Here is an 18,824-nt window from a genome sequence, read left to right on the forward strand (position 1 = left end):
TAGTAAAGTTGTTTGGCCACTGGTATGGTCAGTGTTGCTTTTTATGCATTTTAAAGCTATTTTTACATAATAAGCTGTTTTTTGGGGTGTGTGTGTGAGAAAGTTTCTCATTATGACCCCTGCTAACTTGGCAAAGAGGCACCTTTTAACGTGGTTATTCTCTTTATTTTGGAGGGGGACAATAACTCGCCCTCTCCACCCCCAGCACAGTACCTCCAGTGACTGTTGCCGGTGTCTATCTTATGTTTCTTTTTCGATTGTGAGCCCTTTGGGGACAGGAATCCATCTTATTTATTTATTATTTCTCTTGAGTCATTTTTGGATGGGCGGCATAGAAATCAAATTATTATTATTATTATTAATAATAATAATAATACTCAAAGGCCATTATGGCTAATAATTCTACTAGATTCCTAAGCAATTAAAAAAAAAATACCCTCGCCCCCCCCAGTTTATTCACTCAAAATGTAGAGATTAACCCATTTTTTGGCCCCTGGCTCATAGACCATATCTGCTTGAGAACAGTGATGCAGTTGCAGGCGCCCCCACCATGGCCATGCCCACCCCAACAACCGGAGAAGCGCCGACGCGTCCGTGCGCGTCCCCCCTCCACTGCACCCCTGCTTGAGACGCACCGGCGTGATGCAGAGTCAGACTGTCACCTTTTATTTCTTCGTAGTATCTGGTAATCTGAGACGATCCGAAACTCCGCACGCCTGAAAATCCATTGCAAACACGCACACTTGCTGTACCGCCCGCTTCATTTTTTTTACAAAATCAGGAGACGTGCAGCATAGAATCGATGCCACACCTCCAGAATGGGTTGCCAGTGGCTGAAGAGGAATAGTAGGCGGGGCCATCTCTGTTTGAGAGACACGTGTACAGAGGAACCAGGAAGTGGCTGCCGGAATTGGAGTGTCTGTGATAGTTTGCTGCGGCTGGGGGATCCCAGAAGTGGTGAATGTAGTGAGTTTTTTAAAATTTGTAAATTGTATGTAGGAGAGTATACAAAAGATTATTGTTAAAATCTGCAGTTAACCTTGTGTATGCTATTAAACAAAACAAGAGATTCAAGGAATTGGGGCACTGTATAACCTTATTTTGCTACAGTTGGGAAGTTTTGTTTGTTTTTTTAAAACTGGGGTGAGCATTAGAAGGCTTTTAGAGCTGTATGTTCCTGGGTAGAAAGTGTTTATTGCAGCGCTCCACGATTGTGCAGAAATGTTAATACAGGAAGTTGGCCTTCGTTTGAATGTGTGTTTTGTAATGTGACAAGCAGACTCATTCATTCGAGTGTAGTTTGCACGCCGCACAGGATGTTGGTTTGTCGGTATCTTGCAAGACTGAAGGGAGAGCATGCAGACAGGTAGATCAGACCCAGTGTGCTTACAGATTTGATAAATCTTCAGTGGCATTTGTTAATTTTGGTGAGGTCAGGATGTTGTAGGATCAGGTAGAGAGGGATCTGATAAATGGTTTCAGTAGTCCGGAGCAGTGTTCCTCCAGCTTGCATATTATAAGTCTCATAATTGGATTGTGGATTAGCACTGTGCGGCTGTGTTTTTGAGCCCATTTGCATGATGTCTTTACATAATTATTGGCTTGTACCCTAAGAACAAGTTATATTATGGTGCTATACTGTTCATGCTGTGTTAGGAAGGTCTGTGGTGTTTTCACACTACAATATATTCTTATGATCAGCGGTTCAGAGCATTTCTTTGCCATGTGCAGCCCAGCACAGGCTGACACAAACAAGCAGTAAGCCAAATGTGGGGAATGGCTCTGAGATAATGAGATGTTTTATTTCGTTTAAACGTTTTTATCCTGCTCTTCAGCCAACACGACTCATAGAGCCGCTTTTGTATTGATAAAAATACCACAAAAAACAAGGAATGGTGGATTTTTTTTTTTTAAAAAAATGCCTTGATGGTTTTTTGTCTCCTCCTCAAAGGGCAGTTGGTTGGCCTCTGTGGAGGGAGACTGTGAGGCCCAGCAGCAGGTGATGGGGACAGCAATGGTGACATTTTGCTTTACCTAAGTGCTTCTTCTCTTCCCTCCTTTTCAGGAGCCCAGTTCCATAAGGTTATTCTCCAGAGAGAGCACCTTTCTGTTAATGACTTGGTTCAGTTTTACTTGAGCAAGATTCCAATTTATTTTCTGTTTCCAAACAAATAATCGCAAGAACCAAAGCAGCCTAGTCTTGCAAGTTCCTGTTTCTGAGTGGGAGATTTTAATTTGCTGTTACTATCATGACATGCTTGGGGACAACTATTTAAGTATATTCTGTTGAGAATATATCTGTCGAGAATCAATGCACAACTAAAAGAAAAGAGACATTTAAGTTTGTTTAGAAATGTTCTTGGTAAATCTATGGAACTCGCTAAAAATGCATATATGGCTAAAATTCTGTATGTCAGAATTACTCATTGCTTTCTCGCATCCCTCCACTTGCTGATTTGGTGTAACAGCAACTGCTACAAATAAAATGCAACTCAATAATGCTTTGGATTCAAATTAATTTTGTTTACATTATTAGCTGCTCCTTGTTTCTAGAACTTCTAAAGTAGGTGAATATTTCTTGCCTCCTTTTTTGCAAAATGCTTGTTTAAAATTCCTACAGTATAAGATCATCTTGTGTGGTATCACTCCTAATTTGAGAAGTACAAAAATACCTTGTAATCCTTTCTCTGTTGGAGCAGCAGTATCTAGATGTGAATCCTGAGGATCTTGGCTATTTATCTTCATAGTTCATAGAATGTGCACTGATGAGTTAAAGATCTTGCATATGTTTGTTTCAATGGGGTGTGTACATGAGAATGTCTTAGTGTGCAGATTGTACTCTTGATTAGTTTAAAAGAAGATCTAATGTACTAATTGAGCACATTCGGCATGAAGAGCCGGCATGGTGTAGTGGTTACAGTGTTTGACTAGGCCTGGGGAGACCCAGATTCAAATCACTACTTGCTGATTAAGTTCATTGGAGCAGTTACTATCTGTCAGTCTAACCTACACCATAGGTTTGGTGTGAGGGTAAAATGTAGGTGGAAAGAATAATGTAAGCTGCCATGAGGATTCTGTAGGAAGGGTAAGAGAGAAAGAATCCATAAAAGGTTAAGCACGTTTATATCCCGTTGATTTCAGTGGCAGCTGAGTAAGTTATTTCCTTCCCATTGGAACAAATAGGACCTAAAAAGTATGTTAATGGATCTTCCTGTGTTTATCAAAGCGAGGTGTACGTGTGTGTGGGGGACTTAGATCAAAGTTTTTATTTCTTGCTAATAATTCCTGACCCAGAAGGTTGCAAGGTCCCAAATTCCCTGAGGTGCGTTGTGCCAGTCTCCATGTTGACAATGATGAAGAACAATATTTATATGCCACTTCTCAACAAAAGTCCCCAAAGCGGTTTACATAGAAATAAATGAAATGGCTCCCTGTCCTCAAAGGGCTCACAATCTAAAAAAGAAACATAAGATAGATGCCAGCAGCAGCAACTGGAGGGATGCTGTGCTGGGGTTGGATAGGGCCAGTTGCTCTCCCCTTGCTCAAAAAGAATCACCACTTTTAAAAGGTGCCTCTTTGATCAGTTAGCAGGGGCTATGTTCCCACAGATAATGGGCAAGCTGCATTGCAGACTACTGGCTTTGGTTGTAGCCATCTTGGTTATGTACAGTTTGCCTGTCTCTGGGACAGAATCAATCTATAAATAGATCATAATTTTTTTGAGTTAATTTAAAAGCTCTCCAGTTTTAAGCACATCTCTTCCCACAACAGCCCCATTAGCCTGACATCTATGATCCTGCAGGTGTTTACTCAGAAGTAAGTCTTACTGCGTTCACGGCAACTTGCCCGTTAGTAACTGCATGACATTGAAGCTATATTCCTGTTTTTACAAGAGAGAGCTAAGGCAGAGGGAGTGGTTTCCTAAATGACACCCCCACCCCCATCTGCAGGTCTGTGACTGAAATGGGGCTTGAACTTGCATCTCCTTTATACAAAAGGTAAAGTGTGTCTTCGAGTCATGTTGACTCTTGGCGACCACAGAGCCCTGTGGTTGTCTTTAGTAGAACATAGGAGGGGTTTATATTGCCTCCTTCCATGCAGTATGACATCATGCCTTTTAGTATCCATTTTCCCCAGTGGAAGCAGTTCACTAATAAGATGAAAAATGGATAACAGATTGAGGCTGCAGTGCTACGCACACTTATCTGGGAGTAAGTCTCATTGGACTCAGTGGAATTTACTTCTGAATAGACATGTGTAGGATTGCTTTGTAAGAAAACTTACATTTTAGAAGCTTTAGTGTTCTTCCACCAAGAAGCCCAGAGGGGTGTTCATGGCTATCTTCATCCTTGTAACAGTCCTGTGAGGTAGGTTGGTCTGAGAGATAAATGACTGACCCAGAGTCACCCAGTTAGTTTCATGGCTGGAAGGGGATTTGAAGTCTAGTTCAATACTAGCCAGTACATGATGCCTTTTCTCTACCATGTGGCAATACTTGGAATAATAGATTTTTGAATGACTAATGTTTTAATACTGAACTTGGCTGCCTTGTGTTTCTTCTAGGTCATCCGGCTCGGGAGCACTCATTATGTTATTGGGTTGCAGTCCAGTGTTGCAAGCGGTGCTGGGCACCTTCTTCACCTGGGGATTGACAGCTGCTGGCTCAGCCCTTGTGTTTGTTTTTTCTAGTGGGCAGGTGGGTCTTGTACTTCAGCTAATCTTTCAAGGTACGAATGCGGCAGATGCCAAATCGGGTCCTTAGCATTTTGTAGTCAGTGATGCAAACGAGAGTCCATGTTACAAGCATGACTGACTGAGCACTGATTATGATGTGCAGGAGTTACGGTGATATAGGTAATGGCCCATGGAAAAGAAATGAGCCCAGCGTTCATTCATAGTTCTCTTCGTTCATCCCAGACAGACAAAGTGGCAGCTCTAAAGTGTGTGCCGTTGAGTCGGTGTTGACTCCTGGCGACCACAGAGCCCTGTGGCTGTCTTTGGTAGAAAGCAGGCGGGGTTTACCATTGGCATCTCCAGCAGCTCTAGTGAGCTAATAACCTCTGTGTGTGTAATACACACACACACACACACACACACACACACACACACACACACACACACTCACCCTCAAAAAATATTACAGTGCAGGAGGCCCTCGCATATTGCAGGGGTAATGTTCGTGGAGAGTTCCATGAAGGTTGAAACTGTGATATTGGGCTGCTTGACCTAACCCAAAGAGGGTTGGGTTCCTTAGCTGGCGTGCTAAACAATAACACAACACCCTTTGCTGCTCTCCATTTTGCCAGCCTTATTGAGCGAGGGGAGAAAGTTGAGCAATCCACTCTTGTGCATGCTTTAAGCCACCCTGTGCACCCCTGAGAGGTGTGCAGGCTGCTCTGAGGGGTGTGTGTGTGTGTGTGAAAGTTTAAATTTCCATCCAGTATAAAGAGTGGAGATTTAAACTTCACTCCCGCTTCCCGAGCATGCCAGGCTGCTCCTGTGCCACTATAGTGTATACCAATTTAGGGGCATAGAATACCTATGAACAACTGTAAACTACCCCTGTGATAACTAAATTGTATATATAAGGAGATGACCTGTGAATGGGCAGAACCATGGGAAATGGACCTGCAGTGTTTGAGGGTCATCTGCCTATCCCTGGTATGCATGTGTCACCTGAGCCTGTGACTGAGCATGTTGGGAAAACAAGTTAACAACAAAGACAGGAGTCCCTGCTATAACTTGGGTCTTACTTCATATACATACTTTATTTTTTATGCTTTATGGGTGTATTTTTTGGGGGTGGGTGGGCCATAGTGGTGTGCACGGAACCGCACCTCTGCGGTCCAACACTGGGGAGGGGGGCTCTTTAAGGGCGGGGGAGGGTGTACTTATCCCTCCCGCCGCTTTCCCCCCTCCAGTGCTCCCGTTTTTGAAAACATTTGGGGCAGCAGGGTATCTCCCTGCCGCCCCTTCCCCTGTTCCTCATCAAAAGGCTTCAAAAGCCTGACTGCATGTGCGCACGCCGCACGCGTCGTGTGCGCACGTCTGACGTGTGCATGCACATGATGCATGGACGTGGTGTGTGTGTGTGCAACGTGCGCATGCACAGTCAGGCTTTCGATGCCTTTTGACGAGGAACGGGGGAAGGGGTGGCAGGGAGGTATCCTGCTGCCCCAAATGCTTTCAAAAATGCGAGCACTGGAGGGGGGAAAGCGGCAGGAGGGGTAAGTACACCCTTCCCCGCCCTTAAAGGTTCACCCCCCCGTGTCGAACCGCCAAACCGGCCCCAGGTCCGGAAGCCCTTAGAATGGGCTCTGGACCGGTCTGTGCTCATCTCTAGTGGGCCATTGGTGCTCAGTCCCAGCTCCTTTTAAAACCCATTCCCCCTCAGAAACACAAAGCTGTGAAATGGCTGATGAAAGAAATGAGTTTTAAGCACCTTTCCCTCTCAGAAGCAGAAAGGGTTGTGATTGTCTTGAGGGAGTATTCTTCAAGGTGAGAAATTTCCTGATCTTTTTGTTCTGGCTCTCCTCCCCACCCTTGCACAGAGTACCATTAGTGCTGCCCACTGGCTTGTCTGTTAACTGCACTTTGCCCACGAGCATTCTGTCCCATTGACTAACATGGGGGCAGTTTGCAGGGGATGGCCCCCTTAATTCCCCCCTCCCCTTATTTTTTTGAACACTGACAAATCTGTGTGTTATCCTCAGTATACCAGTATCTCCCACTTCCCTGCAGGCACTCCGGTTATCGGTCCATAAGGATGATAACGTTTCCAGCTCTTTTGGAAATACAGTAAATGTAAGAATAATGTTAGGTCTGTGGGACTTGAGCTGAAGTCCTTGCTCAGCCATGCACTTGCTGCATAACTTGCAAGTCAGTTTAGATTTTCCATCTATAAAACAGAAGAACAGTGAACTACCTTGTAGGTACCTTGTGAGGCAGAACGTAAAGGGCTGGAGTGTGGTACAATAGCTGTTTTAATAGGCAAATGTGCTAATAAGCTCCATATCTTGAACTAAACATGCACAACTAGATAGTGCAGTGTCTGTTGTCCAGAAGCATGAGTGCTTACTGAATTGTGGTAGACATCTAACTTTGTACTTAAAGATGCCCTTACACAACAAACTCCTATGCTCTGCCCCTTTGAGCTACTTTACTTTGAGCTAAACTATGCCCTTTATTTTAATTTGCAGAGACGGATTCTGGATGGCAGCCTGGGCTTTGCTGCAGGGGTAAGTCTTGCACAGCGTACTGCCCTGATCATGTCTCTTCGGCTACCAGTGGTGCTTCAACTGGTTGCCTTGTTGCATTAGTGTGGCTTGCATAACTGCCTGAGAGATGATTATATGCGCGTGAGATATCAGAAGAACTTGGGCAACATTTCTCATGCCCTGTCATGAGTTGTACCTCTTAGAGGAGAGGTGTGTAATACGGCCAAGTCTTGTTTTCTCTGATGCTAGGTAATTTCTTATTTCTCTACTGGATTTTAGTCTAAATTAGTACTGCAGTGTTACCTAATTCTTTTTTATTGGGTCCTCCTGCTTTTTTTTGTTTAACATTTTTAGAGAGAAATTTGAAATTTTAATTTGTAAAAAGTAAAGCACATACATGCTCATTGCCATGCAATACTAACTGGCAGCTAGAGGTGTGAAATTTAGGGAAGTTTTGGAGTCTCATTAAAAAATGTGTATTTGTGTGTTTTGAGAAAAAAACACATTTTGGGTAGAAAATTGAGATTAAGCAATATTTCTTGCCAAACCTAAACCTAATTACTATGTATAACTTAGCAAGAACAGGAAGTTATGCTCTTGTTATATTTACATTTAAAAGTGCAAAAGTCTTGAATCTTATCTTACAAATGTACCCAGGTGTTGGAGATGGAACTGCTGCACCCAAAGTGTCTGTGTCTTTTGTCAGGTGGAAAAATAGGAATACAATAAAAGTTGAAAAACTGTCAGAATTGTAATTTTACATTAACAAATATAGTGTGTGTGTGTGTGTGTGTGTGTGTGAGAGAGAGAGAGAGAGAGAGAGATGTATAATCTAGAGGAAAGAGCTCAGAAAACATTCCTATAATGTAATTTACAGGTAACTATACATCTGTATATTGAGTTACATTTTATATTGATGAAACTCTTCAATAGTGTATCATCATCACCCACAGGCTCCAATCCTATGTATGTCTGAATATGCTTACCTGGGTGTAAACCCCATTTAACTCATTAGGAGTTGCAAGTTTCGTAGTAACTGTAACTGGCTATCCTGAACATATACATACTTGTGTGTTATTTGTATTCCACTCCATTCTAGTAAACAACATGTTCTGGAAAACCGTAGTATAACTCATTCATTTTTTCCTAACCCAAACATGTATCTGAAAGAGTCATAGCTTCTGATTCTGGACTTTACTTGCAGTGTCACAGACTTCAGAAAATGGAAGACTGGCATAAACCGAAGTAGTTTTTCAGCTCTATCACATTTTGCTTTGACCCTTGATTGTGTGGGTGTATCTAAAAAGAAATTGTCAGTTTATTTTGCTTGATGCAGAAGATGGAGGAATCGGAGGGTATGTTGTACAAAGGCCTTGTCACCATGTTGCCAGAGCAATATGCTTGTCAGAATCGCAGTTAGGATCAAAATACCTGAAGTTGTTATGTAAATTCTACAACATTTGAAAGGACCTTTTAAATGCTGAAAAGTCCTTCTTCTCTCCAGACCTTTTTATTGCATAGATTAAAAGAAATTTAAAACTACAAATAAAGAACAGACATTTTGATGTACAGAGATGTCAGCTTCAGTGTTCCATGTCTCACTGTTTAAAATCCACTCTCTTGTGTCCCAGATACTCTCCCTAAATATAATCAGGCATCTGATTAGCATGTGGGGGGAAAAAGTGGGGGGAGTTGGAAATTGATAACTCACAGGTTTGCCTGCTTAACACTAACTCTGACAGAAAAAACGAAAAAAGAAGGGGAGGGTGTAAACTAAATTACTGTTTATCCTTTAATAGCCTATATACTTTAAGATTTGTTTCAGTTCTTCCTTACTATTGACTGCCGGCTGTAACTTGTCTAAATACAATGCTTCCCTTATCTATCTTTTGAGTGTATACTGTTCAGACTAAGATGCTTACGTTAAGAGGCATTGTTTTTTCCATTGTGTTTGTTTTTCATATGCAGCCATGGCCTTTCTCTATTCTGTAAGAGAGAAATACTACACACTTTGTTACAGTGAGACTCTAGCTCTATTCACATGTCCAATACCTGTACAGATCTTGCCCTATTCACATGTTGCGTCCAGTACGCCTACAGTGAGTGCACAGTATACACGGGTACAGACCTGGACACAGGTACAGTTATTCAAATGTTATATTGATCACAGGTACAGCAGTACAATTCTTGTTTGTACCGTGCATTTGAGGGACCTGTTTTTAAATTCACATTTAAAACAAACGCAAGTACAGTCGTCCATATGAAAACATGCCTGACTGTATGGACATCTGAAAGTAGGTACAACATAATGGGGCAGTTCATGTGGTTGTGATTAGGGAACTAACTTGGGAGCTGCAGGTGCTCTCATTTTGTGATCATTTGTCAGTTAAAAATAAGGCCAGAGGTGCCATCTGTGCTTGTGTGCTAAGCAGCAGCTGAGTCGGAGGGCTTTTCCTCCTACCTCGTTCAGCAGCTGAGTCCAGCTGCTGGGTAGGAGGGAGCCCTCTGGCCCAGCTACTGCTTAGCACACAAGCACAGACGGCACCTCCGGCCTTATTTTTAACTGACAGGTGATTGGCCATCAGGAGCATGCACAACTCCCAAATTAGGATAGGAGGCTTATCCCATCCTAGTGTGAACTGCCCTAATGTTTGAATAAGGCTGCTGTGTATTTCTTATACACTCTATTGTATCCCTATCTTATACACATTCTTGAAAGGCCGAGGACCATTGTCGGTTTCTGGGAAACCATGTCCATTCCTCAGCCCTTCCAATCCATGATCATGCTATCCAACTGCATTCTAATTGTAAAGCCCTTTCTACTAGGTGGTGCCAAGTTTGCTATAGTGCCTGACTATCCATGAATGGGTCAAGTGGGTAGTAAAATACATTTCTAGCCCACTCTCTGGACCTTACACTCTGTTACTTATTTATGCTTTATTTTCTAAATTGTATATTTTGTTAGCTAGCCAAACATGCTGGCTTACAAAAATATTTAAAACCTATTCCAACAATAAACACAATCAGTGTGGAACAACAAGAAGTCATAATCCTAAAATATTAACATCAGGAAGCTAAATATTTAGATCAATTAAATTAAAATTTCCAATTACTAGCTGCTAGTCAGTCTCAATAGCACTTTTCTAAAGAAAAAAGATGTAATTGTTTTTCTGTAAGAGAGGAGTGAGCTGGCTACATGAGCCTTCCTGAATGGGGAATTCCACAAGGAAGTCACCACTACCAAGAAGGCCTTGCATTTAATCTTTACCTGATGAATCTCAGCTGGTGGGGGCCCCAAAGCATGGCATTTATTCATCAAAATCCAGTGCTCCCCAACCTGGAAGCCACCAGGTTGGGAACCACTGGCTTCAGACAAAAGCATATATGTATGAAGGAGGTCATATCTGAAGGAACACTTCCTTCAGGACCCAGACTATATACATTTGTTGCCAAGAGTGCAAAGGTTGGCCATCCCTGTGCTATGTCTTCCACACTGGATCTGGGATGACATCCCAGGAAGCCTTCCAGAAGGGAAAAATGGCTCAAAATCTGTGGAGAAACAAGCTGGGCATGTTTCCTGGCACAGTCATGGCTTGTTGCTGGGTTGTGCCTTTCTGCTTTATCTTTTTTGCTTCTAACGGTGCTGCTGCAGGGCATCCTTTCAAGCGGCCTGCTGTTTCCATTCAAAGCTTGGCAGGCTGCTAATGGAGAAGTGAGCCTTTGTCAGGTAGCAGAGAGCACACATGCATATCAATTAAGGAGCAAGTGCCTCTTGCTGCTTGGCCAGCAGTGTGTATAAATGGCCCAAGTAATGCCCACTTAATCCTGGGAGCAGTTTTTCAGGTTCTGTTGTGTGAGACTGTCAAGGAATCCAGGCATAAGTCTGTAACATTGCAGAAACACAATAAATGTTACAAGGCACTACAGAACTCCTCAAAGGAAAGGGAAAAGAGGGGAAGGGTTGGGAATGAAGCTTAAAACTATGGTGGCTGAGTGAGCAGCTGCTGCAAAAAAGAATTTCTCTGTTCTTTCCCATGAGGAAACTATGTGGACCTGGGGGCTAGATTCCTATGTTACTGCAGCCAACATGGGAGCTGCATATCTATGTCCAGTCTTGCCTCCACATCTCTATGGATGTGGCTCCTTAACACACTGCTGCTGCCCTTGATGAGGCAGGGCAGGCGGTGGGAGAAGGCAGTGGTTGCTTTGGAAGAAATCAAGCTCTTCTCCCCACTTTCAAGCTTCCTCTGCCCTGTCATTACCAGAGCGGTGTGAGACCAAACCACAGGAAATTACTTCCCATACCACTGTGGTAACAAATTAATTGAACCTTTAGTTTTGGATCTCAGCCCAGCGATGGATTCAAAACTAAGCATGGACAGAGACAAGTTGTATTCATTTCTCTCAGCCCTTCTTATAAGGCTGATGTCAAGTTCTGAATACACCCATAGTTATAGACTTCCTTTATTATAAGTAGCCATACTGGGTTTATTCATTTGTTTTATGACAGTTGGAGAGTAATTTGAAGCTTGTTTGTTTAAAAACATTAATATCCTGCCTGTCCATCTTCAATAAAACATTCAAAGAAGCTAATAGGTATGTGCACACCCACCACCCACACTCCATTAAAGATAAACAATTGACAAATGCAAAATCAGCAGCAATTAAAATGCCATGATCAAAAGCAGTAAGATCTTGGTATTGATCAGCAAACACGTTACCACTCCATCAGCATTAAAAGTCAGCAGTAGTCAAACAGCAGGTGTGCTAAAAGACTCGGCAGAAAAGGAAGGTCCTTGAGAGCTGAGAGAGCACAGCCATGTTAGGATTGATTGCCTTCTGAACTTTGATTTAAAAGCTTATGTGAACAGTTTAGCCAAATTGCAGTCCCTGAGGTATTGAAGTATATAGATGCTGGCATCTATATTGTCCATTGCTAAACTGAATTGTGGTGGGGAAGGCTCCTGTGTCTTCAGCGGCTGTATGGGTGGGGCTCTGTTAAGTGTACACCCCTTCTTCTTCCCCATCATATGCGTGATTCCAAAGGCCAGATGCAGGGGTGAGAGGCAATGATATACCTGGGAGAGATGTGAAGGAAGTAGCAACCATGGCTTGTTGCATATTGTTGCCTTGAGCAGTTCTGAGGCTGAATGTGCAAGATGGAGGTGCTTGACAAAGCTAGACTGTGCTTGGCCTCTGACTTTCCCTTCATTTCTCCTGAGAGACAATCATCCAGTTTAGCCTTGTGGACAGTGGTCACTCCAGCTGAGATCACACGCCTTGTCTCCCATAGTTGCACATCTACATTTCTAACAGCACAGCCACTGTGGTGGATGAAAGGGGAGGGTGCAGATGGGGTTTACTCCTGGCAGTTTACTCCTCCACTTCTTCCATCCATTTAGAGAACTGTCCATTTATACCTACCCTCCGTTTCCTGTCCTTCAACCTGTTACCAATCCATTCATGAACTTTCCCCCTTATGACTGTTAAGTTCACTCAGGAGCCTTTGGTGAGGAACTTTGTCAGCAGCTTTTTGAAAGTCCAAGTATACTATGTCAATGAGATCACCTTTATCCAAATGCCTCTTGACACTCTCTCAAAGAACTCCAAAAGGCTGGTGAGGCAAGATTTATCTTTGCAGAAGCCATGCTGGTTCTCCTTCAGCAGGGCCTATTCTATATATGCTTAACAGTTTCATCTAGACCAGGCCTGCTCAACTTAGGCCCCCCAGCTGTTTTTGGACTTCAACTCCCATAATTCTCAGACACAGCAGCCAATAGCCAGGGATTATGGGAATTGTAGGGCAACATCTGCAGGAGGGCCGAAGTCGAGCAGGCCTGATCTAGATGAACATTGTTGTCAATTGCTTACTACATGACTACAGTCAATACTCTGTGAAACCAAAAATGTCCTTGCATAGGTAGCAGCTTCCTTCTATAGAACTGGATCATGATGTCATCTGATTGCAAGGACAGCAGTTGGGACACCTTCTTCCCTCGCCTAGTAGGAGTTCAGCAGTGTATATGCATATATATATATATATATATATATATATATATATATATATATATACATACACACACACACACACACACACACACACACACAACATTTAGGAGCAAGCATTCCCCGCTTTGCACTGTAACCATAACTACTTGTAAAATCTAACATTTGCCCACATTCTAAAAATGATGTGTATGTTATCCCTTCAGGGCCACTTTAAACAAAATGGGAACTGTTTGTGCTATCTCTGTGTTTCCAGATACAAGTCAAGAAGACTGTACAGTCTTTTTCATGCCGTTCACATACCTTGGTATTTGCATATTATTCTTTCTTATGAATAAAAAGTGATTTGCTATAAGTAGATCTTGTTTTCATAGCACTGGACCAATACAAGTTTGAATCTGGATAGGGGACACCTGGATTGAAATCCTCATTCAGCTAAGAAGCTCATTGGCTGACCTTCAAATCAAGTTGGGAGAGAAGAAAAAGACAGTCCCCCTCCCATGCTATGTGAATACAGGATACATGCTACAGTCCCCCATGCTACATGCTACAGTCTCCCATGCTATGTGAATACAGGAACGGCGAAAAAGCAGGATTCTGCCCATTAGCCACTGCTCCAGATGCACTAGACAAGCCATTCCCAAAGTGGACGTTGAAATCATCCAGCACCAAAAGCCTGGGCAACTCCTACACCAGCTCAGCAACCAGCTCAGTTAGGGAGTCTGTTAGGCAGCAGGGTGGGTGGTGCACCACCAGAATCCAAAATCTATCCCGAGTCCCCAGCCTAAGGTACACACACTCAATATAAGTTGATTCTCTCATAGGGATCCTGGTAAAGGAGATGTTATTCTTATGGACCACTGCCCGCCCCACCCCCCTCTTCCCCTAATCTACTCAACAACAAAGTACCCTGGAGGAAGAAGTTGGGCCCACACAGGGCCACTAGCCTCTCCCAGCCAGGTCTCAGTTATACAAGGTAAATTGGCTGCTTCATCCATGACCAAATCATGGATGATTTAGATTTTATTTTGAACTGACCTGGCATTACAAAAGAGCATGGTTAGGTTCAGTGGGGAGTTGGAACTACTCCCCAAGGCCCTGAGAGCTGACAGGGCAGCTGGAAGGGAAAACAGTAACTAAATTAATGGACTCCCTTCCCCGTAACGGCATGCTGGGGAATATTAGTATGTCAGTACTTAATATAATAAGTACTGAACTCTTTAGATGAAAGAGAAGACTGAAATGTAATAAAATGATGGCTGACATGCTGACTAATGAAGTACTGGTGTTGCAGCAGTGTTGTTTCAGAATAAGGCTGCACTGGCACATGCGGGGGGTGGTGTGGTGTGGGGAAAGCGATCTTCCCTTCCTTCTGCAGCTGCCTGCTCCATCTTAAAAATGTTGGGGTGGTTGCAAGCAGCTGCAGAAGGAAGGGGAGGTCATTTCCCCCTGCCTCCGTATGTGCTGGTTTAGCCTTAGACTGGAACTTAACACTGCTGCAGTAGCACTTGGTTAGTCAGGACGTTGGCCAACAGGTTTTAAGATTAGTTTGGAACAGGGTAGAAACATAGGAAGCTGCCTTATACTGAGTCAGACCATTGGTCCGTTTAGTTCAGTGATGTCTACACAGACTGGCAGTGGCTTCTCCAAGAACTTGGGACCTTCCGCATGCAAGCACGTAGGTGCTCTTCGCAGAGCTGCCCCATCCCCTGAGGGGAATATCATACAGTGCGTTCACATAGTTTCCCATTCAAATGCAAACCATGGCAGACCCTGCTTAGCAAAGGGGGCAATTCATGCCTGCTACCACAAGACCAGCTCTCCTCCCTAAGAATACTAAGTTAATGTTTTAAATAGTTGACAATTATTTGATGATATTTGGCTGGTCAGTTGACTCAACATTTTGTAGTGCTCAAATGGCCAATCCTAGTCTTTTGAGTCGCTCTAGGATGCTTTCAGGAGTGTTTGCCTTGCCACAGATTTAGTTTCTGGCCAGATCCCCTCCTGCTTTCTCCATAATGTTTCATGGTGAAAAGGAGGTTCCCTAGTGGTAACCGCTCTCTGTCATATTAGCCAGCTGGCTCAAATGGGGGAAAGCAAGGCAAGGGACTAGTGGGGGGTCTTAGGGAAGGGTCTCTTCTTGCTGCTGTGCTTTTAAGCATTCTGCCTCTGTGACGAAGTGACGAAGGGTTTTGGAACTCCTTGTGTATGTTGGAGGAACTTAGAATGATTTAGGAAAATAATAAAAGTGCTATTTGTTTTTTATGACCAGTCATTCTTTCAGGAGAAATGCAGCACACCCCAGCAGTTAAGCAATCATGTGTGAAATGAATTTTTATAGTCTGTTCCGCTGATTATTCCATTGAGTGCTGACTCTGTTTAAGAGCTTAGGTACTTGATACACTTTTGTTCAGACCCGTGAAACAAATGGTGCTTCACAAAGCTATGAATTGAAAAAGGCGACATTACTGGTTTTGACAAACAGCCAGAATGCAGTCTTTTTACCAAGCTTGTTTTTATTAAATGTGTTTTTACAACTCGGACTACCACTGAAATGGGTAATTTTGATTTAGTTGCTGAAGAACACATGGTAATCAGCCATTCAAAACCTTGCTCAGAAATTCATTCAGAATTGTGAATTTGCAAATCACCAAGGAACATTTTTGTGAACTTGAAATGTGAATCTTCTGTATCCTTATGATTCTGAATTTTAAGTTAATGCTGTAGACTGGAAAGATTAGTCCACTGTTTTTCATTGCACAGCCTGTGGGCCAACGGCGGCCTACACAGACCCCAGTGGTGGCCCTTGGCGTGCCTCTTTCCCTCCTCCTCCTGCCACCTCTAATTCTCTCGACAACCTCTCTCTCCCTGCTCCTCCTGCCGGCTGGCTTGCCCTCTTTCTTTCTTTTGCTCTTGCTATGGGCACTGTACTTGCATGTATGCATGGTGTCTCTCTGTCTCTTGCTCCCCTCCCCTTGCTTCCGTGCACATGTTCTCTCTCACTCGCATCCCTCCACTACCACACTTGCAGGGGTGCACACTCTCTCTCTCACATCCCTCCTCCTGCTCCTCTTGCCTTCTCTCTCTCTTCCTCCCTCCCTCCACTCCAGCCCACTGTTTTAGCCACTGCACTCACATCAGTGCAGTCTCTCTCATGCGCCCCACTTCGCCTCCTGTCCCTGTGAGTGCCGTGTCTCTTTCTCTCTGTCCTGCGGCCGCTACCTCAGCCACTGCCTTCCTTCTCTCCCCTTCCCCTCGCCCTTGTGGAAAGAGCCCTTGTTGGCTGTGCCCGCCCTCCAAATAGTGAAGATTGCTGGATTAGCAGAATACAGTGTCTTTTGTTGGGTTTGAGTGCATTCAGCTCTTCTTTTGAAACCATTTTCAGTCCTTGCTGCTGTGGTTTCTCTGGGCTCAGGGCATGCTTGTTTGCTCTCTTTGCTTTCTTCTGTCTGTGGGCATCAGAACGTTCTGCAAGAGAAGCTAGGCCAAGGATCTTCACTATTTGTTTATTTTATTTTTATTTAATATATTTTTATACTGTCCAAAACTTACGTCTCTGGGGGGTTTACAACAAAATAAAAACAGAAAGTAAAACATTAGTTAAAACAAAAAACAAAAAGTTTAAACATTACAGCAATTTAAAAAATTAAAAACAATATTTAAAAATAGCATTAAAACCATTACAGCAATATTAATTAAGAGCCTGGGTGAACAGATGCATCTTTAAAGACATTTAAAAAGCTGCCAGAGATGGGGAGGCTCTTATTTCACAAGGGAGTGCATTCCAAAGCCTCGGGGCAGCAATGGAGAAGGCCCGTCCCTGAGTAGCCACCAGACGAGCCGGTGGCAAATGCAGACGGACCTCTCCAGATTATCTCAATGGGTGGTGGGGTTCATAATGAAGAAGACGTTCTCTTAAATACCCAGGGCCCGAGCCGTTTAGGGCTTTATAGGTAATAACAAACACCTTGTATTTTGCCTGGAAACATATTGGCAGCCAGTGTAGCTCCTTCAGTACAGGAGTTATATGGTCTCTCCGAAATGACCCAGAGAACAACCTGGCTGCTGCATTCTGGACCAACTTTAGTTTCCAGACTACATACAAGGGCAACCCCACATAGAGCGCATTACAGTAATCCAGTCTGGAGGTTACCAGCAGATGTACCACTGTTTTGAGGTCATTCACCTCAAGAAATGGATGCAGCTGGCATATCAGCTGAAGCTGATAGAAGACACTTCTGGCCACTGCCTCAACCTGGGAGACTAGGGAGAGGCTCGGATCCAGAGGCACCCCTAGACTGCATACCTGTTCCTTCTGGGGAAGTGTGACCGCATCCAGAACAGGCAGATCAAAATAATCTCTCGAGTTCCGACCCCGCACAGTGAGTACCTCCATCTTATCTGGATTCAGTCTCAGTTTGTTATCCCTCATCCAGCCCATCACCGTCTCCAGGCAGGCATTTAGGGAGGTTATGCCCTCTCCCGATGATGCTGACATGGAGAAATAGATTTGAGTGTCATCAGCATACTGATAGCACCCAGCACCAAATCTCCTGATGATCTCTCCCAGCAGTTTCATGTAGATGTTAAACAACATCAGAGACAATACGGAGCCCTGAGGCACACCATACAGGAGTTCAGATTTTGAAGAAGAGCAGTCTCCAAGGGACACCATCTGGAATCTGTCCGAGAGGTAGGAGTGGAACCACTGCAAAGCAGTGCCTCCAACTCCCAACCCCCTCAGACACTCCAGAAGGATACTATGGTTGATAGTATCGAAAGTTGCCAAGAGGTCCAGAAGGACCTGCAGTCATACTTTCTGTCCATTTCCAATTGGAGATCATCCATCAGGCTGACCAAGGCAGTCTCCACCCCATAGCCAGCCCGAAAGCCAGTTTGAAATGGGTCAAGATAATCTGTTTCATCCAAGACTGTCTGGAGCTGGGAGGCCACAACCCTCTCAATTACCTTGCCCAGCCACGGAAGGTTGGAGACAGGCTTGTAGTTGCTCAACTCTGAGGGATCCAAGGCAGGCTTCTTCAGAAATGGTCTAATAATTGCCTCCTTAAGACAAGGAGGCATCCTACCTTCCCTCAAAGACGCATTTATGATCTCTACCAGGCCTTCTACAACAACCCACCCTGCCAGATTATATAAGCCATGTCGGGCAAGGGTCAGGAGAACAAGTGGTAGGCCTCACCGTTCCAATCAGCTTGTCCACATCCTCAGGAATCACAAACTGGAACTGATCCAACCTAATCACACAAGAGGAGTCGCTGGACACGTCCACATCAGACACTGAAGTAATTGTGGAGATGGAGTCTAAGTCAGCCCGGATACGAGATATTTTCCCCACAAAGCATTCGTTAAACACATCACAGTGGGAAATCTATGGTTCCAGATTCTGATTCAAGGGCGGAAGGGCACATACACAACCCTCTCACAACCCTAAACAACTCTGCCGGATGTGAACTTGCGGATGCAATATGGGCAGAAAAGAATAGCTTCTTTGCCGCACATATTGCCTGAGCATAGGTCTTCAAATGAGCTCTATGTTGCAATCTGTCGGATTCAAGCAGAGTCTTTCTCCACCTGTGCTCC

General features: G+C 43.9%; 1 protein-coding gene across 4 annotated transcripts in view; it reads left to right on the forward strand.

Moving 5' to 3' along the window:
- Nucleotides 1–810: 810 nt before the first annotated feature.
- Nucleotides 811–18,824, forward strand: part of SLC39A11 (solute carrier family 39 member 11) — a 498,275-nt gene continuing 480,261 nt past the window's right edge. For all 4 annotated transcript variants that reach the window (XM_053296433.1, XM_053296437.1, XM_053296434.1 and 1 more), the window contains exons 1-3: nucleotides 811–966; nucleotides 4,564–4,696; nucleotides 7,200–7,238. In XM_053296433.1, coding sequence (XP_053152408.1) covers nucleotides 4,589–4,696; nucleotides 7,200–7,238 — 147 coding nt within the window. In that variant the 5' untranslated portion in view covers nucleotides 811–966; nucleotides 4,564–4,588. The remainder of the gene's footprint in view (nucleotides 967–4,563; nucleotides 4,697–7,199; nucleotides 7,239–18,824) is intronic.

The sequence above is a fragment of the Hemicordylus capensis genome, chromosome 2, assembly GCF_027244095.1.
Source record: "Hemicordylus capensis ecotype Gifberg chromosome 2, rHemCap1.1.pri, whole genome shotgun sequence".
In the NCBI taxonomy this organism is placed as follows: Eukaryota; Metazoa; Chordata; class Lepidosauria; order Squamata; family Cordylidae; genus Hemicordylus; species Hemicordylus capensis.